Source organism: Natrix helvetica (genome assembly GCF_964273705.1).
Source record: "Natrix helvetica genome assembly, chromosome: 1".
Taxonomy (NCBI): Eukaryota; Metazoa; Chordata; class Lepidosauria; order Squamata; family Natricidae; genus Natrix; species Natrix helvetica.
In genome coordinates this window covers 339,200,831-339,217,128 of record NC_138548.1, presented here as the reverse complement: position 1 = coordinate 339,217,128, position 16,298 = coordinate 339,200,831, and the positions used below count along the sequence as shown (strand labels likewise).

Genomic DNA, 16,298 nt, shown 5'->3' with positions numbered 1-16,298 from the left:
TAAGCGTTCCGAAGGCTTCAGGGAAGATTCCGGATGGTCCCTGAAGCCCCCGGAGGGCCTCCGGGGCGGGGGGGGGGGTGAAGTTTCATCCTGAAAGCAATAAAAGTCTTTAACTGTAGTTCATCAAGGGAGTGTATTGGACTTGACAGCATTCAACCTGGCAATTAACATGTAATCTACTCATCTGCTTTAATTCTTTCTTTTTCTTTCTTTTTTTCTTTCTCTCTCTCTCTCTCTCTCTTTGTGTTTTTCTCTGCCTCCCTCCTTCCCTTCTCTTTTTTTCCTCTCTATTTTGCTTGATGTATAGTTCTAAAAATACTTCGTTAGAGTTCTCTGATTTTTAATAAACTTCAGTGACCTCATGGCCAATATACAGCATGCCAAATAAATAATCTGTAAACAATGTTCAATATCAAAAATATTTCAAAGTGTTCCCAAACAACACTTTCTTAGATCAAAATTGCTGTTCCCATGATGAAAGGAGGAGGAAAGGGAAAAAAGAGAGGAAATTTTCCTCTTCTTGAATTAAGGAACAGTATGTATAGGGAAAATGAAATGAAATACTAAAGTTCTTCAAAATCAATAGAGCAATTACAATAAATAATGTAGCCTTTTCAATAACTAATGAAAAAGCCAAAAATGGCTAAAATCACTTCATTTCAAGATAAAAGACTGAACTGCCACTGCCCTTCCATGCCATAATCAGATGAAAGTGATAACTCAGATGAAGTTTTATCCTGAAAGCAATAAAAGTCTTTAATTGTAGTTCATCAAGGGAGTGTATTAGACTTGACAGCATTCAAAGTGGCAATTAACATGTAATCTACTCATCCAAAGTAAAAGGCAAAATAGAAAGAAAAAAACCAAGTTACACGTGAAAGTTAAAATTGAATAGCAGAAGCAGCACTTCTAAAAATGCAGACAGATGTTGCTCACGGGGAGCAGAAATGTATTTCTAAAAAAAGTTAAGTATGTACATAGATCATTCATTCATTCATGATTAAGATGAAAACATGCACATTGTTTTCATTTTAATTAATATATCCATCTCTCTGGGGCTGCCAGTTGAGAGGGCCAAAGTGAAAAAAACCTTCCTTTCTGAGTTCAGTCGATTAAATAGGAAAATCCATAGATTTAATCCACTAAATTAGCATACATTCTCACCCAAATCTCTCTCTGTTCCGGAAATTGGCTCCAAATCTCTATGGATCCTTTTATGGGAAGTAAGCATACTGGGTCGGCTGAAACACTGTCCACAATCCATGCATTTAAAGGGCTTCTCTCCTGAGTGTGTCCTTTTATGGGAAATAAGATTACTGTAGTCACTAAAGCACCTTCCACATTCCATACATTTATATGGCTTCTCCCCTGTATGGATCCTTTTATGGGAAGTAAGGCTACTACGCTGACTGAAAACCCTTCCACAATCCATGCATTTAAATGGCTTCTCTCCTGTGTGGATCCTTTTATGGGAAATAAGGTTACTGTGTTCACTGAAGTCCTTTCCACACTCCAAGCATTTATATGGCCTCTCTCCTGTGTGGATCCTTTTATGGGAAGTAAGATTACAGAGTTCACTGAAGCCTTTTCCACACTCCATACATTTATATGGTTTATCCCCGGTGTGAATTCTCTTATGTCTCATAAGGGATGAATTTACATGGAAGCCCTTTCCACACTCCATGCATTTAAATGGCTTCTCCCCTCTATGGATCCATGTATGAGAAGCAAGTTGACTGCTATGAGTAAAAGTCTTTCCACATTCCATGCAATTGTAGGGCCTCTCTCCTGTGTGGATCGCTTTATGGGAAGCAAGTTGACTGTTATGAGTAAAGGTCTTTCCACATTCCATGCATTTATAAGGCCTCTCACCTGTGTGGATCCTTTTGTGGGTTGTAAGATCACTGTGTATTCTGAAGCTCTTTCCACACTCCATGCATTTATATGGCTTCTCCCCCGTGTGGATCCTTTTGTGGGAAGTAAGATCACTATGTACTCTGAAGCTCTTTCCACACTCCATGCATTTATATGGCTTCTCCCCTGTGTGGATCCTTTTGTGGGAAGTAAGATTACTGTTGCAACTAAACCCCTTTCCACACTCCATGCATTTATATGGTTTCTCCCCTGTGTGGATCCTTTTGTGGGAAGTAAGGCTACTGGGTTTGCTGAATCCCTTTCCACACTCCATGCATTTGAATGATTTTTCCTCTGTGTGGATCCTTTTATGAATCGTAAGAGTCTTGTATTCACTGAAGCTTTTCCCATGCTCTAGGGATTTATTCGGGTTCTCTTCCATGTGGATGCTTTTAGGTGATCTAAGAGACACATTTTCTTGAGAAGGTGTATAAGTCCAATTGTATTGTTTTCCATTGTCTTTGTATATACAATCTTGTCCTTTGGCTTGGGTCAGATACTCTCCATTTACATCTAATATTTGTTTGGATAGTCTTATACCTTTCCCAATATATTTTTTCTTTATTTTTCTTGGTTGTTCAAGATACTGCATGTGAGCATTAATGGAAGATGAGCTTTCCTTATTCCAATTATTCGACTGATTTCTCTCCTGCCTCTGGAATTTCATTTGAATTTCAGGCTTCTCCATTACATCTCCATGTCTGAGCACTTGGAAGGAATCCCTAGACTCTTTATGGTCCTGCCTGTTATTACCTTGGGAACAGCAATAAAAACGTTAGCAAGGTTAGGAAAAAAGTTCAATCTATCAGAATTTATAATAATTGCCTTCTGGTATTTACCAGATTCCAATATACTGCATGCTTGCATATTTATAATTCCCCCCCCCTTTAATGACCCCGTAATCCCTTGCATTGGGGTGAAGTCGGAACAACTGAATGGAGCTGAGGGTTTACTGGTTGGATGCCCTTCCTGTTTCCAAGGCGGAGTTCACCGCAGATATATTCTCATTGTGCCCAGACAGAGAAATATCTTCCTCTACCTAGGATAGAAGTCACAACCTTCTTATTGTGAGGCAAGAGCTCCACCTCTCAGCCACCGCACCACTCATTTGCATGCTTACAATGGCATGACAAAAATAATTATTTCTATATGCAAGAATCATAATTCTGAAAACAGCAAAACATTTTTGGTAATAACAATAAGAACAACAACAACAATAATAATAATGCAACGAAAATGAAGCCTACAAATACTTAGGCATTCTGCAGTTGGATAACATCAAGCATGGAGAAGTAAAAACTATTGTCAGGGGAGAGTACGCCAACAGAGTTAGGAAAATTTTGAAATCTAAACTGAATGGTGGAAATACAATCAAGGCCATAAACACCTGGGCAATACCAGTTATAAGATACACAGCTGGTATAGTTAACTGGACACAAGCTGATTTGGACATTTTGGACCAAAAAACCAGGAAACTAATGACAATGCACTATAGTTTACATCCACGTGGTGATATTGATAGACTATACCTACCCCGAAAATCAGGTGGCAGAGGATTATTACAAGTGAAGCAAATAGTTGAAGAAGAAAAACATGCACTAGCTGATTATTTAAAAGAAAGTCAAGAACATCTATTAATTGAAGTAAAGAACAAAAATCTATTGAAGGCCCAACAGACGAAACAAGAATACAGAAAAGATGTGATAAAATTAAGAATGGAGAGTTGGCAGAACAAAGCATTGCATGGCCAATTTCTGGAAAACATAAAAGATAAAGTGGACAGTGAAAAAACTTGGTGATGGTTAACAGCAGGTACATTAAAGAAAGAAACAGAGTCACTAATCCTGGCTGCGCAAGAACAAGCTATCCACACAAATGCCATTAAGGCCAAAATCAAAAAATCCTCAGATGATGCCAAATGTAGACTTTGCAAAGAGGCTGATGAAACTGTTGACCACATACTCAGCTGCTGTACAAAAATCGCGCAGACTGACTATAAAATGCGGCACAATTCAGTGGCACAAATGATCCACTGGAATTTGTGCAAAAATTATAATATTAAAACAGCAACAAACTGGTGGGAACATAAGCCTGAAAAAGTCATCGAGGGTCAGATGGTCAAGTTCTTGTGGGATTTTCGCATACAAACGGATAAAATACTGGCGCATAATACACCAGACATCACACTGGTTGAGAAAAATAAGGTTACAATCATAGACATCGCAATACCAGGTGATAGCAGGCTCGCCGATAAGGAATATGAGAAAATTGCGAAATACCAGAACTTAAAAATCGAAATTCAACGATTATGGCACAAACCAGCAGTGGTAATTCCAGTGGTAATCGGCACACTGGGTGCTATTCCAAAAGCACTGGAATTACATTTAAAACAGTTAAAAATTGACAAAATCACCATCAGTCAAATGCAAAAGGCCGCACTGCTTGGATCTGCACACATATTACGAAAATACGTTACGACGTCCTAGGCCCCTGGGTGGGGCCCGACTAGTAATTAATGCCAAATCCGGCGAAACAATTGGCCGCTGTGATACAATTTTGTTGATGCAATAATAATAATAATAATAATAATAATAATAATAATAATAATAATAATAATAATAATAATAATAATAATAATAAAAACACCCTATAATTACAAAACATCTTCCTGAAGTCTCTAACTGCAGAGTAGGAAACACCCTTACCAAGAGAGGCCACGTTCCTGTAATTTTCCATCATGACTTCCCAATGCAGGGCTTTTTGGTCAGGATCCAGCTGAGACCACTCCTCCTCGGAGAAATACACAGCCACCTCCTCGAAGGAGACAAGGCCCTCCTGACGGGGAAAGAGAGTACACAGAAGGCCCAGGAGGTATTGTTTTAAAAAAGGTCCTATCGCTTACAAATTCCCAAAGCAATGCTATGCACTAAGGTAAATGGCTCTGCTAAGTAGCATTCCAGGGTTTATGTGAGAAAACAGACAGAGAAAAGGTTTGGATTGAAAGAATGTTTTGGATAGCCTTAATCAATTTGATTGTCCGGGACATTCAGAGGTTTTCAGTGAAAATAACCCCAATTTCCTTTTGATCGATTGATCTGGCATTCATCTATCCACCATTAGAAGACTTCTGGAGAGAATCAACTAGCAAATGGGCCTTGAAAACCCCACATATCAATGACTCCAGTACTTACTTCTAGTCTGAGACATTGACTGAATGGAAGATAAAAAAGCGGGGGGAAATTCCCAAGAAGGACATGTTTAGCTTTTGCAAGGCTGGGTTGTTTGGCCTCCAAATTCAGGTACAAATCAGGACATTAGAATTTTACAAGCCAAAAATCCTTGATTAAGTGCTCTTTAAGAACAATTAATTTCTACTTTGAGAATGTCTACAAACTCACATTGGGTTTTAATGGTATTACCTTTTAATCTGCACCACTTAGTTTTATCACTGACAGTAAACAAAGCTTTTTTAAAAAATGGTACTTTGCCAGTGTAAATATTCAATTATTTTTCATCATCTTTTTACAAATCCAACTCAAAGAATTACAAAAAGAATGGTGCCTCATGAAGGATTATTTGAAAAGGGGTTAGAGTAATTACATAATTACAATTATTGTAATAATAACTGGCAACAAGTAGCACTTTTTAAAAAAGTACTGGTCTTTAAAAAGATTAATGGAAGGAGACAGTTTGTGTACATCAGCTTGACTTTCTGAAAGGAGGGAGCATACAAATCTAATCAATTAATTTCCTCTTACTTGAACTGGAGTTTCAACCATTGTTTCAGCTCCACATTCAGGAAGGGCCAACTTCCTTCTATTCTTCCCTATGAGGGAGACAGAATTTACACTGCATAATTCATAATGTAGGAGGTGGTGTTCTATAGAAGAGAAGGCATAGAGAAGATGAAACAGTTGAGATCTCTCTGGGAAATGGGAGAGCCTTGTATTACCTCTGGTCATGTCCATATATGGATCCTCCTGAGAGATCCTCCTGAAAACCATTTCTGGAGATGAACATGATGGATGCCTCCTTTCCTCAGGATCTCTGATGTCCACCATGAAGGACTTGAAAAAGTAGGCAGGAAACAAGAAGAATAAATGGACAATACACATTAAGATTCTTTTCTTTGAATACAATTTTGAAGCTCCACAATCCATCAGTGAGATTGGAAATTAGGAAAGGAACGACTATCACAAATAACAAAACAACGTCCTGCAGGAATTTTCAGGGTATCTCCACAAATAATGAATGCTAAAGAACTGGTAGGGAAGGGTTAAAAAATCAAACACATTGTTTATTTGATTTAACCATTTCTGAGGTCCCAAATAAAGGTCTCTCACCTGCCACTCAGTCCTATCCTTCTCCGCCTGGCTCAGGAGGAAGCCTTCTACAAGGGCCACTGCCTGGGAGCTGGTCTCTGCTCCACACTCCCGCACCCAGCTCTCCATCTGCAGGGGCAGAAGGGCCAGGAACTGCTCCAGAACAACCAGGTCCAGCATCTGTGCTTTTGTGTTCTTTTCTGGTCTCAACCATCGACTACCAAAGAAATGGAGTTGACTGCAAAGTTCTCGGGGACCTTCATTCTCTTTGTATTGGAAGCTCCTGAAGTTCAAGGGCTGAACTTCTGAAAGGGTGGTTGTCTCCTCCAGGATCTTCTGCCCAGTTCTTGCCCAGATCTTCCCACAGTTCCAAGGCTGAACACAAGAAGGGTCTTTTCCAATTCCCTCACTTTCTAAAGATTGGCTTTTCATTCTTTCTCTGTTCTGTGGTGCAACTCCAAATGGGTCCAGGGAATCTTGTGGATCTCCAAACACCTTTCTATTCATAGTACCATTCCTGTAGTTACAGGTCAGGGAAGTCTTTCAGCCACCTCTGTCCATTTTTCTGGCTGCAGCAGAGAGTGTTACGAAGGGTATCCAATTTCTATGGTATATCTGAGATTAATTAGAAAGTGGTGGATTTAACTGTGAAGAACCTACATTCCAAAGGAAAGAAGTATTTTCTGAGCTGTAATCTTAAGGATTACAGTGGCATTGAGCACTTAATCCCTGTACATGAATCTGTGTTTGATACAAACTTTGGGACTTGCGTCCATCATGGACATAGAACACTGAATAAAATGCATTTTGCATCATTTTCAGTTGCTTTTTTTCTCAGAAAGGAGTGCTTGCTTTATAAAAGCCTAAATGTACATTTACCTGCAAGGGGGTTTAGACAAACTCTAACAGGTGAACAAAACAGGAAAGTTCACAAGAAAAAAAAAACAGTTTTGGATGTTCCCTTTCTTCAGGTTTTCCTTTTTAAGAGCCAAATCACACAATTGCACACAGGCAGGTTCCCAAAACATACCTACCCTAAAGACAAAACATACCTACCCTAAGCAACATATTAGTTAGGCTGAGTTCACATGAGACACCGGGGTTAGTGATGTGCTGGTTCACTCAACCTCCCAAGAGAAATTGAACTCCTGGGGATCCAACCCTATTTTAGTCTCCTGCAGCACCTAAGGAGAAGGCGGGCAGAATCTCCTGCAGCTCCTCCCTTGCAACCATCTTCTTATTCCCTGCTCCAGATTTCCCCTCCAGGCTCTCCCCTTCTCTGACCTCGGAGCTTCCTCCAGGCTATGGGGGGCGGGGCGGAGGATTCCCCCGGGACCCTCCCTCCTCTCTGGGGATTTGTTCCTGGGGCAACGCGGCTCGTCCTGAGCACCGCTTCCCTCTGCCTGGCACCTGCGTGGAGAGGGGTGGCAGGGGAACATGGGATCCCGGGCTCTCCCACCCCCTGGACTCCGAAGATGGAACCTGCATGGGGGCTTCTCTCCCTTCCTTCTCTAGCACCAGCACCCCCTGTTCCCCCTCCCCATTTGCACGTGGAGACACATCACACACACCGCCACTTACTCTGCCCACCTGTAGTTCTCCTCCCTTCAAGACTTTCCGGCATCCATTCAAACCTCCTGCGAAGCTCAAAGGGTTAAATAGAGACGTCAGATTCAGTGACGTCACTTCCCTCACATTCTCCTATGGTAAATCACCTCTGGCGTCCGCCCTCCAGTGGTCGAATGGGGAATCGCACGGCGTCCTGTTCTCGTTTTATACAATAATACAATACAATAGTAGAGTTGGAAGGGACCTTGGAGGCCTTCTAGTCCAACCCCCTGCCTAGGCAGGAAACCCTACCGTTTCAGACAGATGGTTATCCAACATCTTCTTAAAGACTTCCAGTGTCGGGGCATTCACAACTTCTGGAGGCAAGCTGTTCCACTGATTAATTGTTCTAATTGTCAGGAAATTTCTCCTCAGTTCTAAGTTGCTTCTCTCCTTGATTAGTTTCCACCCATTGCTTCTTGTTCTACCCTCAGGTGCCTTGGAGAATAGTTTGACTCCCTCTTCTTTGTGGCAACCCCTGAGATATTGGAACACTGCTATCATGTCTCCCCTAGTCCTTCTTTCTCTTAAGCTAAACATACCCAGTTCCTGCAACCGTTCTTAGTGGGATACACCTGGCGGATTTCCGTGTGCATGGAAGGTGTTTATGCAATGGGTGGAAACGGTGCCTTTTCCATCAGGGCCCAGAAAGGAGGAGGTTGTCCCCACCCCACCCCCGACCCTTCTTTATCCAATTGCTTCTCACAAAGTTAGACCCGTGTGCACCTTCTCACTTTTAAGAAGGGTTCCTGTAAAAAAAGCTACATCCTTTTATACAGGGAATGAAGGAACCCAGAAGAAATCGGATTCAGCCTTCTTCTTACTCAAGAGATTCAAAATACCCAGTAACATAGTTGGAAGGAATCTTGCGTGTTGTTTAGCCCAATTCCCTGCTCCAGCAGGAAACCCCACACCATTGCAGAATTACGCCTGTCCAATGTGTTCTTGAAAAGCTGCAGTGACAGAACACCAAAAACATCTGGAATCCAGCTGTTCCACTAGTTAATTGCTCTGTCAGGAAATTTCTCTTTGGTTTCTTGAAAGAAATGTCCTTCTGGGTTCTGCTCCAAGTGGGGAAAAAGACATTGGAGACATGGAGGCTGCTTGGAAAGATGGTTTTAATGGTGGACAGGACCACATGGCCTGAGTCCTGAACAGAAAAGGTGATCACATGCTTGAATGTTGGTGGAGAAGAAGAAAAGGAAAGACTGAGATGCTGAGTCCCTGGTTTTATACCCTCTCTGGACTTTGATCTTGAGCTTGTGTTCTGATTGGTTGTCAGACTCCCATGGGGCCATGCAGGGGCAACTCTCAAGGCTGCATTTTGAATCCAGGTTTGGTTGAGTTCTCAGATGCCATGTGGTCAGTTGAGTAAAGTGCTAATATTATCATGCCTTAATCCCATCCCACTGGAGCTGATGGGGGGAACTCTTTATTATGTAAAGGGAGTGGCTTGGCCTTCTTAACAGCCTATTGACAAAGTGGGTGGGGGCAGGAAGCTACAGGGAGCTATTCTCAATTTAAAACATGTTTCTTCCTTTTCACATCCAAGAAAATATAATATTCTGCCTTTTCAATATTTCCTAGGATATTTCATTTTCTTTTTTTTTCTTGTCTCTTTTTTATTTATATCTTTTTATTTTTTATTTCTTTTTTGTTTTTTTAATAAATCCATTTTTTAAATTTTTAAACAAACAAGCACAAACATAAAACACCATCTTCCAGGTTCGTACAGTATGTCGATTGGTTACAAAACTTTTGTACATCCTCACCATAGTCTTCACTTACAATTTATATAGAATCTTGTATTATCAATCTGATATATACAGTATGTACGCAGTTATTATCATTGTTAAACATTTATTTAACTATAACCATTATTACTTCATTTTTGTGTGAGATATTCTAAATTTTGAGTAAATTTGTATTATGGCATTTCATTACATCAGATATTTCATTTTCCTGGGAGAGGGCTGGGTGATAACTTTCCACAGGTTCTAGGCCGGAGTTATCTGATAAGTTTTCATCTATTACTTATGTTAACATTGGTGCTTTGGAAAATAGGTTGACATCTTCTCTGTGACAGCATCTCAAGTATTGGAAGGCTCCTCTTGCGCCATCCCTTGTGTTCTTAATGTTTTAGTCTCCTGCCCCCTAATCATCTTTGTTGTTCTTCTTTGCAATATTTCTAAAGTTACCGCTGTTGATCCAGATATCTCCTGTTCCATAAAAGTACTTTTATTATTTTCCTGCCTGTTTAAAAGCTGAACTGCATAATTTTGGATAGGGCCCAGCGTTCAAATCGTTGATCTTTCTGGACCTTGAGCCTATCTTCTAAAGCGTTAGCTGTTCACTCTAGCTTGCTGTTGTCCCCAAATTTTATGAGTTTCCTTCTATTTCCCCCATCTACATTGCTAATTAAGATTTTGGAGAGAACTGCGTCTCAGGCAGAACCCTGGGGTAACCCACTGTTTGCTTCCCTCCCTACAAGGCATTGTAAAATAAGAACAACCAGCGAAAATAAAAATCAACAAACTATTCAAAAAACAGTCTACTTAAGAAAACCAGTGGTGTCTCTAGCACATTGAAGTTTCTAGATGGAATGAGAAGAGAGCTGGAAGGGACCTTGGAGGTATTCTACTCCAGTCCCCTGTTCAAGCAGGAAATCAGATACCATTTCAGACAAGTGACTGTCCAGTCTCTTCTTAAAAACCTCCAGTGTTGAACTACCTACAACTTCTGAAGGCAAGCTGTTCAACCAATTTATTTTCCTCACTGTTGGGAAGGTTCTCCTTAATTCCAGGTTGCTTCTCTCCATTGTTTCTTGTTCTGTCCTCTGGTGCTTTTGAAAACGGCCTCTTCCTCTTTGTGGTAGTCACTGAAATACTGGAATACTACTATGATGATCCCCCTAGCTTTTCTGTAGTCTAGACTAGCCTAACCCCAATCCTGTCAGGCATTTAATCATCTTAGTTGCTCTTCTTTGCATTTTTCCCAAAGTCTCAACATCTTTTTTGCAATGTGGTGACCAAAACTGGATGCAGTATTCCAAGTGTAGTCTTACTTAAGTCTTCATAAATCAGTATTAATACTTCAGGTTGTTTTGATTTTATACAACCATTTATACAACCAAGGGTTAGATTAGCTTTTTTGGCAGCTGCCACACACTTGCTGACTCATGATTAAGTGATTGTCCACTGGGACTCCAAGGTCCCTCTCACAGTTACTGTTTTTGAGCCAGGTTTCACCTAATGTATACTTGTACCTTTGGTTTTTCCTGTCCAGGTGCAAAACCTTGCTTTTCTCCACATTAACTTTTATTTTGTTGGATAGGGCCCATTGTGCAAGTCTGTCAAGATCTTTTTGGATCCTGAGCTTGTCGTCTGGGGTGTTGGTTATTCCTGCCAGATTAGTATCATCAGGAAATTGGATATGAGTACCCCTTCTATTCCCTCATCTAAGTCATTTATGAAGATTTTGAAGAGTACTGGGCCCAAGATGGAGCCTTTTGGTACTCCACTGCTTAGTTCCTTCCATGTAGACGTAGTGTCATGAAGGACTACTCATTGAGTATAGTATGTCAGCCAGTTACAACTCCATCGGGTGGTGATGCTGTCTACCCCATATATTTATTCCACATACTGTGTAGGAATGATTTGTGATCTTTCTGTGAATTTCTGTGGAGGATCGAAACTCACTTTCCTCCAAAAGAGCCACTCTGAAGGCTCTCTAGAGATTCAAGGAGGCCTCAAAATCAGCACTGAAAAAGCAAATTCAAGCCAACACGAGCCTCTAAAATCCAGACTATGCCCCCATCCAAATATTTACAAATATTGGAATGTTACTATATTCTTAATACAACCAAAGAGTAAAAGAGCATATTACATGACAAAAAAGTAACAATACCATTGATATTTATTTATTTTTAAATCAGATTTAGAAAACTTCTTAGTCTCCATTACACTTTAGAGGAGTAAAATATGGCCTTAATGCTTGAAAAAAGATTTTGCACATGCATTTGGGGATTGGGGCTTTTCACCATTCCAGGTCTTTTAGAGAGAAAGAGGAATCCATCATCTTTTCAATACAATACAATAGCAGAGTTGGAAGGGACCTTGGAGGTCTTCTAGTCCAACCCCCTGCCTAAGCAGGAAATCCTATACCGTTTCAGACAAATGACTATCCAACATCTTCTTAAAGACTTCCAGTGTTGGGGCATTCACAACTTCTGGAGGCAAGCTGTTCCACTGATTAATTATTCTAACTGTCAGGAAATTTCACCTCAGTTCTAAGTTGTTTCTCCCCTTGATTAGTTTCCACCAGTGACGTGCAGTCAGGTGAGGGTAGCGAGTCTTTCGATGGGAAACTTGCCTTTTGGGAGGAATGACCCAGCTTGGCTCCCGCTTTCGATCTGCCGCCCAACGACCGAACGGAGAAGCGAAGAGGCAGGAGAGACAAAGCAGGAGCCAAGCCGAGTTATTCCTTCCAAGAGGCAAGTTTCCTATCGAATGACTCGCTGCCCTAGACTCGAGGGGGGGGGGAGAGGCTTCCTCCGCTCCGTCCGTTCCCCATCTGCACTGCCCTCGCCCGACAAGCGCGCCCCGGATTCCGTGCAGCTCTGGCAGTCGGTGCCGTGGCTGAATCCCAGGGCGGAGGGCGGCAGGTCGCAACTGAGCATGCCTGACTATGGAATTCTGGGAGTTGAAGTCCACAAGTCTAAAAAAATTGCTGCCTCACTAGCTATAAACCTCACCGCACGTCACTGGTTTCCACCCATTGTTTCTCGTTCTACACTCAGGTGCCTTGGAAAATACTTTGACTCCCTCTTCTTTGTGGCAACCCCTGAGGTATTGGAACACTACTATCATGTCTCCCCTAGTCCTTCTTTCTCTTAAGCTAGACATACCCAGTTCCTGCAACCGTTCTTCATATGTTTTAGTCTCCAATGCCCTAATCATCTTTGTTGCTCTTCTCTGCACTCTTTCTAGAGTCTCCACATCTTTTCTACATTGTGGTGACCAAAACTGAATGCAGTATTCCAAGTGTGGCCTTACTAAGGAATTATAAAGTGGTATTAACACTTCACGTGATCTTTATTCTATCCCTCTGTTTATGCAGTCTAGAACTGTGTTGACTTTTTTGGCAGCTGCTGCACACTGCTGGATCATATTTAAATGGTTGTCCACTAGAACTCCAAGATCCCTCTCACAGTTACTACTGTTGAGCACAGTACCACCTATACTGTACCTGTGCATTCCGTTTTTGTTGCCTAAATGTAGAACCTTACTCTTTTCACCATTGAATTTCATTTTATTAGATAGTGCCCAATGTTCAAGTTTGTCAAGATCCTTCTGTATCTTAAGCTTATCTTCTGGAGTGTTGGCTATTCCTGCCAGCTTGGTGTCATCTGCAAATTTGATGAGTTCCCCATTTATTCCCTCATCCAAATCATTGATGAAGATGTTGAAGAGTACTGGGCCCAAAACAGAGCTTTGGGGTACTCCACTGCATACTTCCCTCCATGAAGATGCAGTTCCATTGAGGACTACACGTTGAGTGCGGTTGGTCAGCCAGTTACGAATCCATCTGGTAGTGATGCTGTCTAACCCACATTCTTCTACTTTATCTAGTAGTAGGTTATGGTCTACCTTATCAAATGCCTTACTGAAGTCCAAGTAAACTATATCGACGGCATTCCTCTGGTACACTAATTTTGTCACTTTGTCAAAGAATGCAATAAGATTAGTCTGGCATGATCTGTTTTTGACAAACCCATGTTGGCTTTTGCCTATTATTATTTCTCCCCTGTGTGGCTCCGTTTATGGAAACTGAGGGCACTGGGGTGCCTGAAGCTCTTTCCACATTCCATACATACAAATGGTTTCTCCTCTGTGTGGATCCTTTTATGACTAATGAGGCCACTGGGCTGGATGAAACTCTTTCCACACTCCATGCATTTAAATGGCTTCTCCCCTGTGTGGATCCTTTGATGGTGAGTAAGATGATGGCTCTGACTAAAAGAATTTCCACACACAATGCATTTAAATGGCTTCTCTCCTGTGTGGATTCTCTTATGGACAGTAAGGGCACTATTTGTACTGAAGTCTTTTCCACACTCCATGCATTTAAATGGCTTCTCCTCTGTATGAATCCTTTTATGACTAATGAGGCCGCTGGGCTGGATGAAGCTCTTTCCACACTCCAGGCATTTATATAGTTTCTCCCCTGTGTGGATCCTTTTATGACTAATGAGGCCACTGGGCTGGATGAAGCTCTTTCCACACTCTAGGCATTTATATGGTTTCTCCCCTGTGTGGCTCCGTTTATGGAAAATGAGGTCACTGGAGTGGCTGAAGCGCTTTCCACACTCTACACATTTGAATGGCTTCTCTCCTGTGTGGATCCTTTGATGGGAAGTAAGATGACTGCTTCTTCTGAAGCTCTTTCCACACTCTATGCATTTGAATGGTTTTTCCCCTGTGTGGATCCTCTTATGAAGAGTAAAGGCACTGCTTGTACTGAAGTTCTTTCCACACTCCGTGCATTTAAATGGTTTCTCCCCTGTATGGATCCTCTTATGGCGAGTAAGGGCACTGCTCTGACTAAAAGACTTTCCACACTGAATGCACCTATATGGTTTAACCCCTATGTGGATCCTTTTATGGAAAGTAAGAGAAGAGTTTACAGTGAAGCTCTTTCCACATTCCATGCATTTAAATGGTTTCTCCCCTGTGTGGATCCTTTGATGGGATGTAAGATGACATCTTCTTCTGAATCTCTTTCCACAGTCCATGCATTTATATGGCTTCTCCCCTTTGTGGATGCTTTTATGGACAGTAAGAGCACTGCTTGTACTGAAGTACTTTGCACACTCCATGCATTTAAATGGTTTCTCCCCTGTGTGGCTCTGTTTATGGAAACTGAGGCCACTAGAGTGGCTGAAGCTCTTTCCACACTCCATGCATTTGAATGGCTTCTCCCCTGTGTGGGTCCTTTGATGGGAAGCAAGCTGACTGCTCCTTCTGAAGTTCTTTCCACACTCCATGCATTTAAATGGTTTCTCCACTGTGTGAATCCTTTGATGGATAGTAAGATTGCTGCTCTGTCCAGAGGACTTTATGTATTTATAGGCCTTCTCCCCCATGTGAATCCTTTTATGAGATGTAAGATTACTCTCTTTGTTGAATCCTTTTCCATAATGTATGCATTTATATGGTGCATCACATGTGAGAATTATCTTATGTCTTAGAAGGGATGCAATCTTATGGAATCCCGAACCACAGTCCATGCACTTATATGGCTTCTCCTTGTGGTTTCTTTCCTGAGCAGTCAAAGTCTTCCTTTCACAGAAGCTCTTTCCATCCTCCAGAGTCTCCCCGATGGGAAGACTTTTTTGTGATGTAAGAGACCCATTTTCCTGAGAAAATGGGATAGTCCAATTGTAATTTTTTCCATTCTCTTTGGGTATATAATCCCGTCCTTTGGATGTGGATGGATAGTGTTCATTTACCTCTAATGTGTCTTTGGATAGTTTTACACCTTTCCCCATATATTTCTTCTGTATTTTTCCCCCTTCCTCAAGAAGCTCCTGCATGTGAGCCTCAATGGAAGATGAGCTTTCCTTATTCCAATTACTTGAGGGGTTTCTCTCCTGCCTGTGGAATTCCATTTGAATTGCAGGCTTCTCCATTACGTCTCCATGCCTGAACCCTTGGAATGATTCTCCTGACTCTTCATGGTCCTTCTCATTATCACCTTCAAGGGAAAAGAGAAATAAACAATACACCAAGTTTAAAGGAAAAGATCAATCACCCGGAAGTCATCCCCCTTTGAAACTCATTTTCAACTTCCTCTTTTTCTTCTTACACAAACCATGTTTCCCTTGCATTTTGTTTTTTATTTGCCAAAAATCACATGATTGAAGGGGAGGAAAATACTAGTGTTCTTCTAATAAGATTAAGCTGCATGTTTGCAATGGGAAACCGTCACCATTTCGCTCCTAATTCTAAGTTGCAGGATAGAAATAAAACAGAACTAGTTAACTCACTTACTTGAATGACAAGGCCTCATAGCAATAGCACTTAGACTTATATATCACTTCACATGGCTTTACAGCCCTCTCTAAGCGGTTTTCAGAGTCAGCATATTGCCCCCAAAAATCTGGGTCCTCATTTTACTGACCTCAGAAGGAATGAATGCTGAGTCAACCTTGAGCCTGGTGGGATTCGAACTGCCAAATTGCAGGCAGCCGGCAGTCTGCAGAAGTAGCCTGCAGTACTGCATTCTAACCACTGCGCCATCACAGCTTCACAGGACTGATATGGAATTATCTGGGCCAAAAAAGCTGAAATCTGCGATGGAGTTTAACATTATATCAAGACAAGGAATGACTTTGCCACTGACATGTTTAAATAGAAATAGAAAATACATCAGATGTGAAATGGCACAGGATGC

The 16,298-nt window shown here is 41.4% G+C and overlaps 2 protein-coding genes across 6 annotated transcripts in view; both read right to left on the bottom strand.

The window, feature by feature from the left end:
* Positions 1-16,298, bottom strand: part of LOC309383787 (zinc finger protein 287-like) — a 96,186-nt gene that overhangs the window by 73,403 nt on the left and 6,485 nt on the right. Inside the window, exon 6 of one of the 2 annotated variants that reach the window (XM_081936684.1) lies at positions 11,774-15,599. The exons of the other annotated variant lie outside the window; for it this stretch is intronic. Within the exon in view, the coding sequence (XP_081792810.1) occupies positions 13,639-15,599 (1,961 nt within the window). The 3' untranslated portion in view covers positions 11,774-13,638. Of the gene's footprint in view, positions 1-11,773; positions 15,600-16,298 lie in introns of those variants that run through there. 2 annotated transcript variants of the gene reach the window in all.
* LOC309383845 (uncharacterized protein) lies at positions 189-7,907 on the bottom strand. Of its 4 annotated transcripts, none has more exons than XM_081936785.1 (6): positions 7,818-7,907; positions 6,258-6,851; positions 5,867-5,981; positions 5,673-5,740; positions 4,620-4,749; positions 189-2,667 (listed from the first exon to the last, which is right to left on the bottom strand). In XM_081936785.1, the coding sequence occupies exons 2-6, from the start codon at positions 6,741-6,743 to the stop codon at positions 1,148-1,150; spliced, it is 2,319 nt and encodes a 772-aa protein (XP_081792911.1). In that variant the 5' UTR covers positions 6,744-6,851; positions 7,818-7,907; the 3' UTR covers positions 189-1,147. The 4 variants fall into 4 exon arrangements, with proteins under 4 accessions (XP_081792911.1, XP_081792912.1, XP_081792913.1 ...); XM_081936786.1 differs by having other exon boundaries at positions 7,827-7,896; XM_081936787.1 differs by having other exon boundaries at positions 6,258-6,892; positions 7,818-7,876.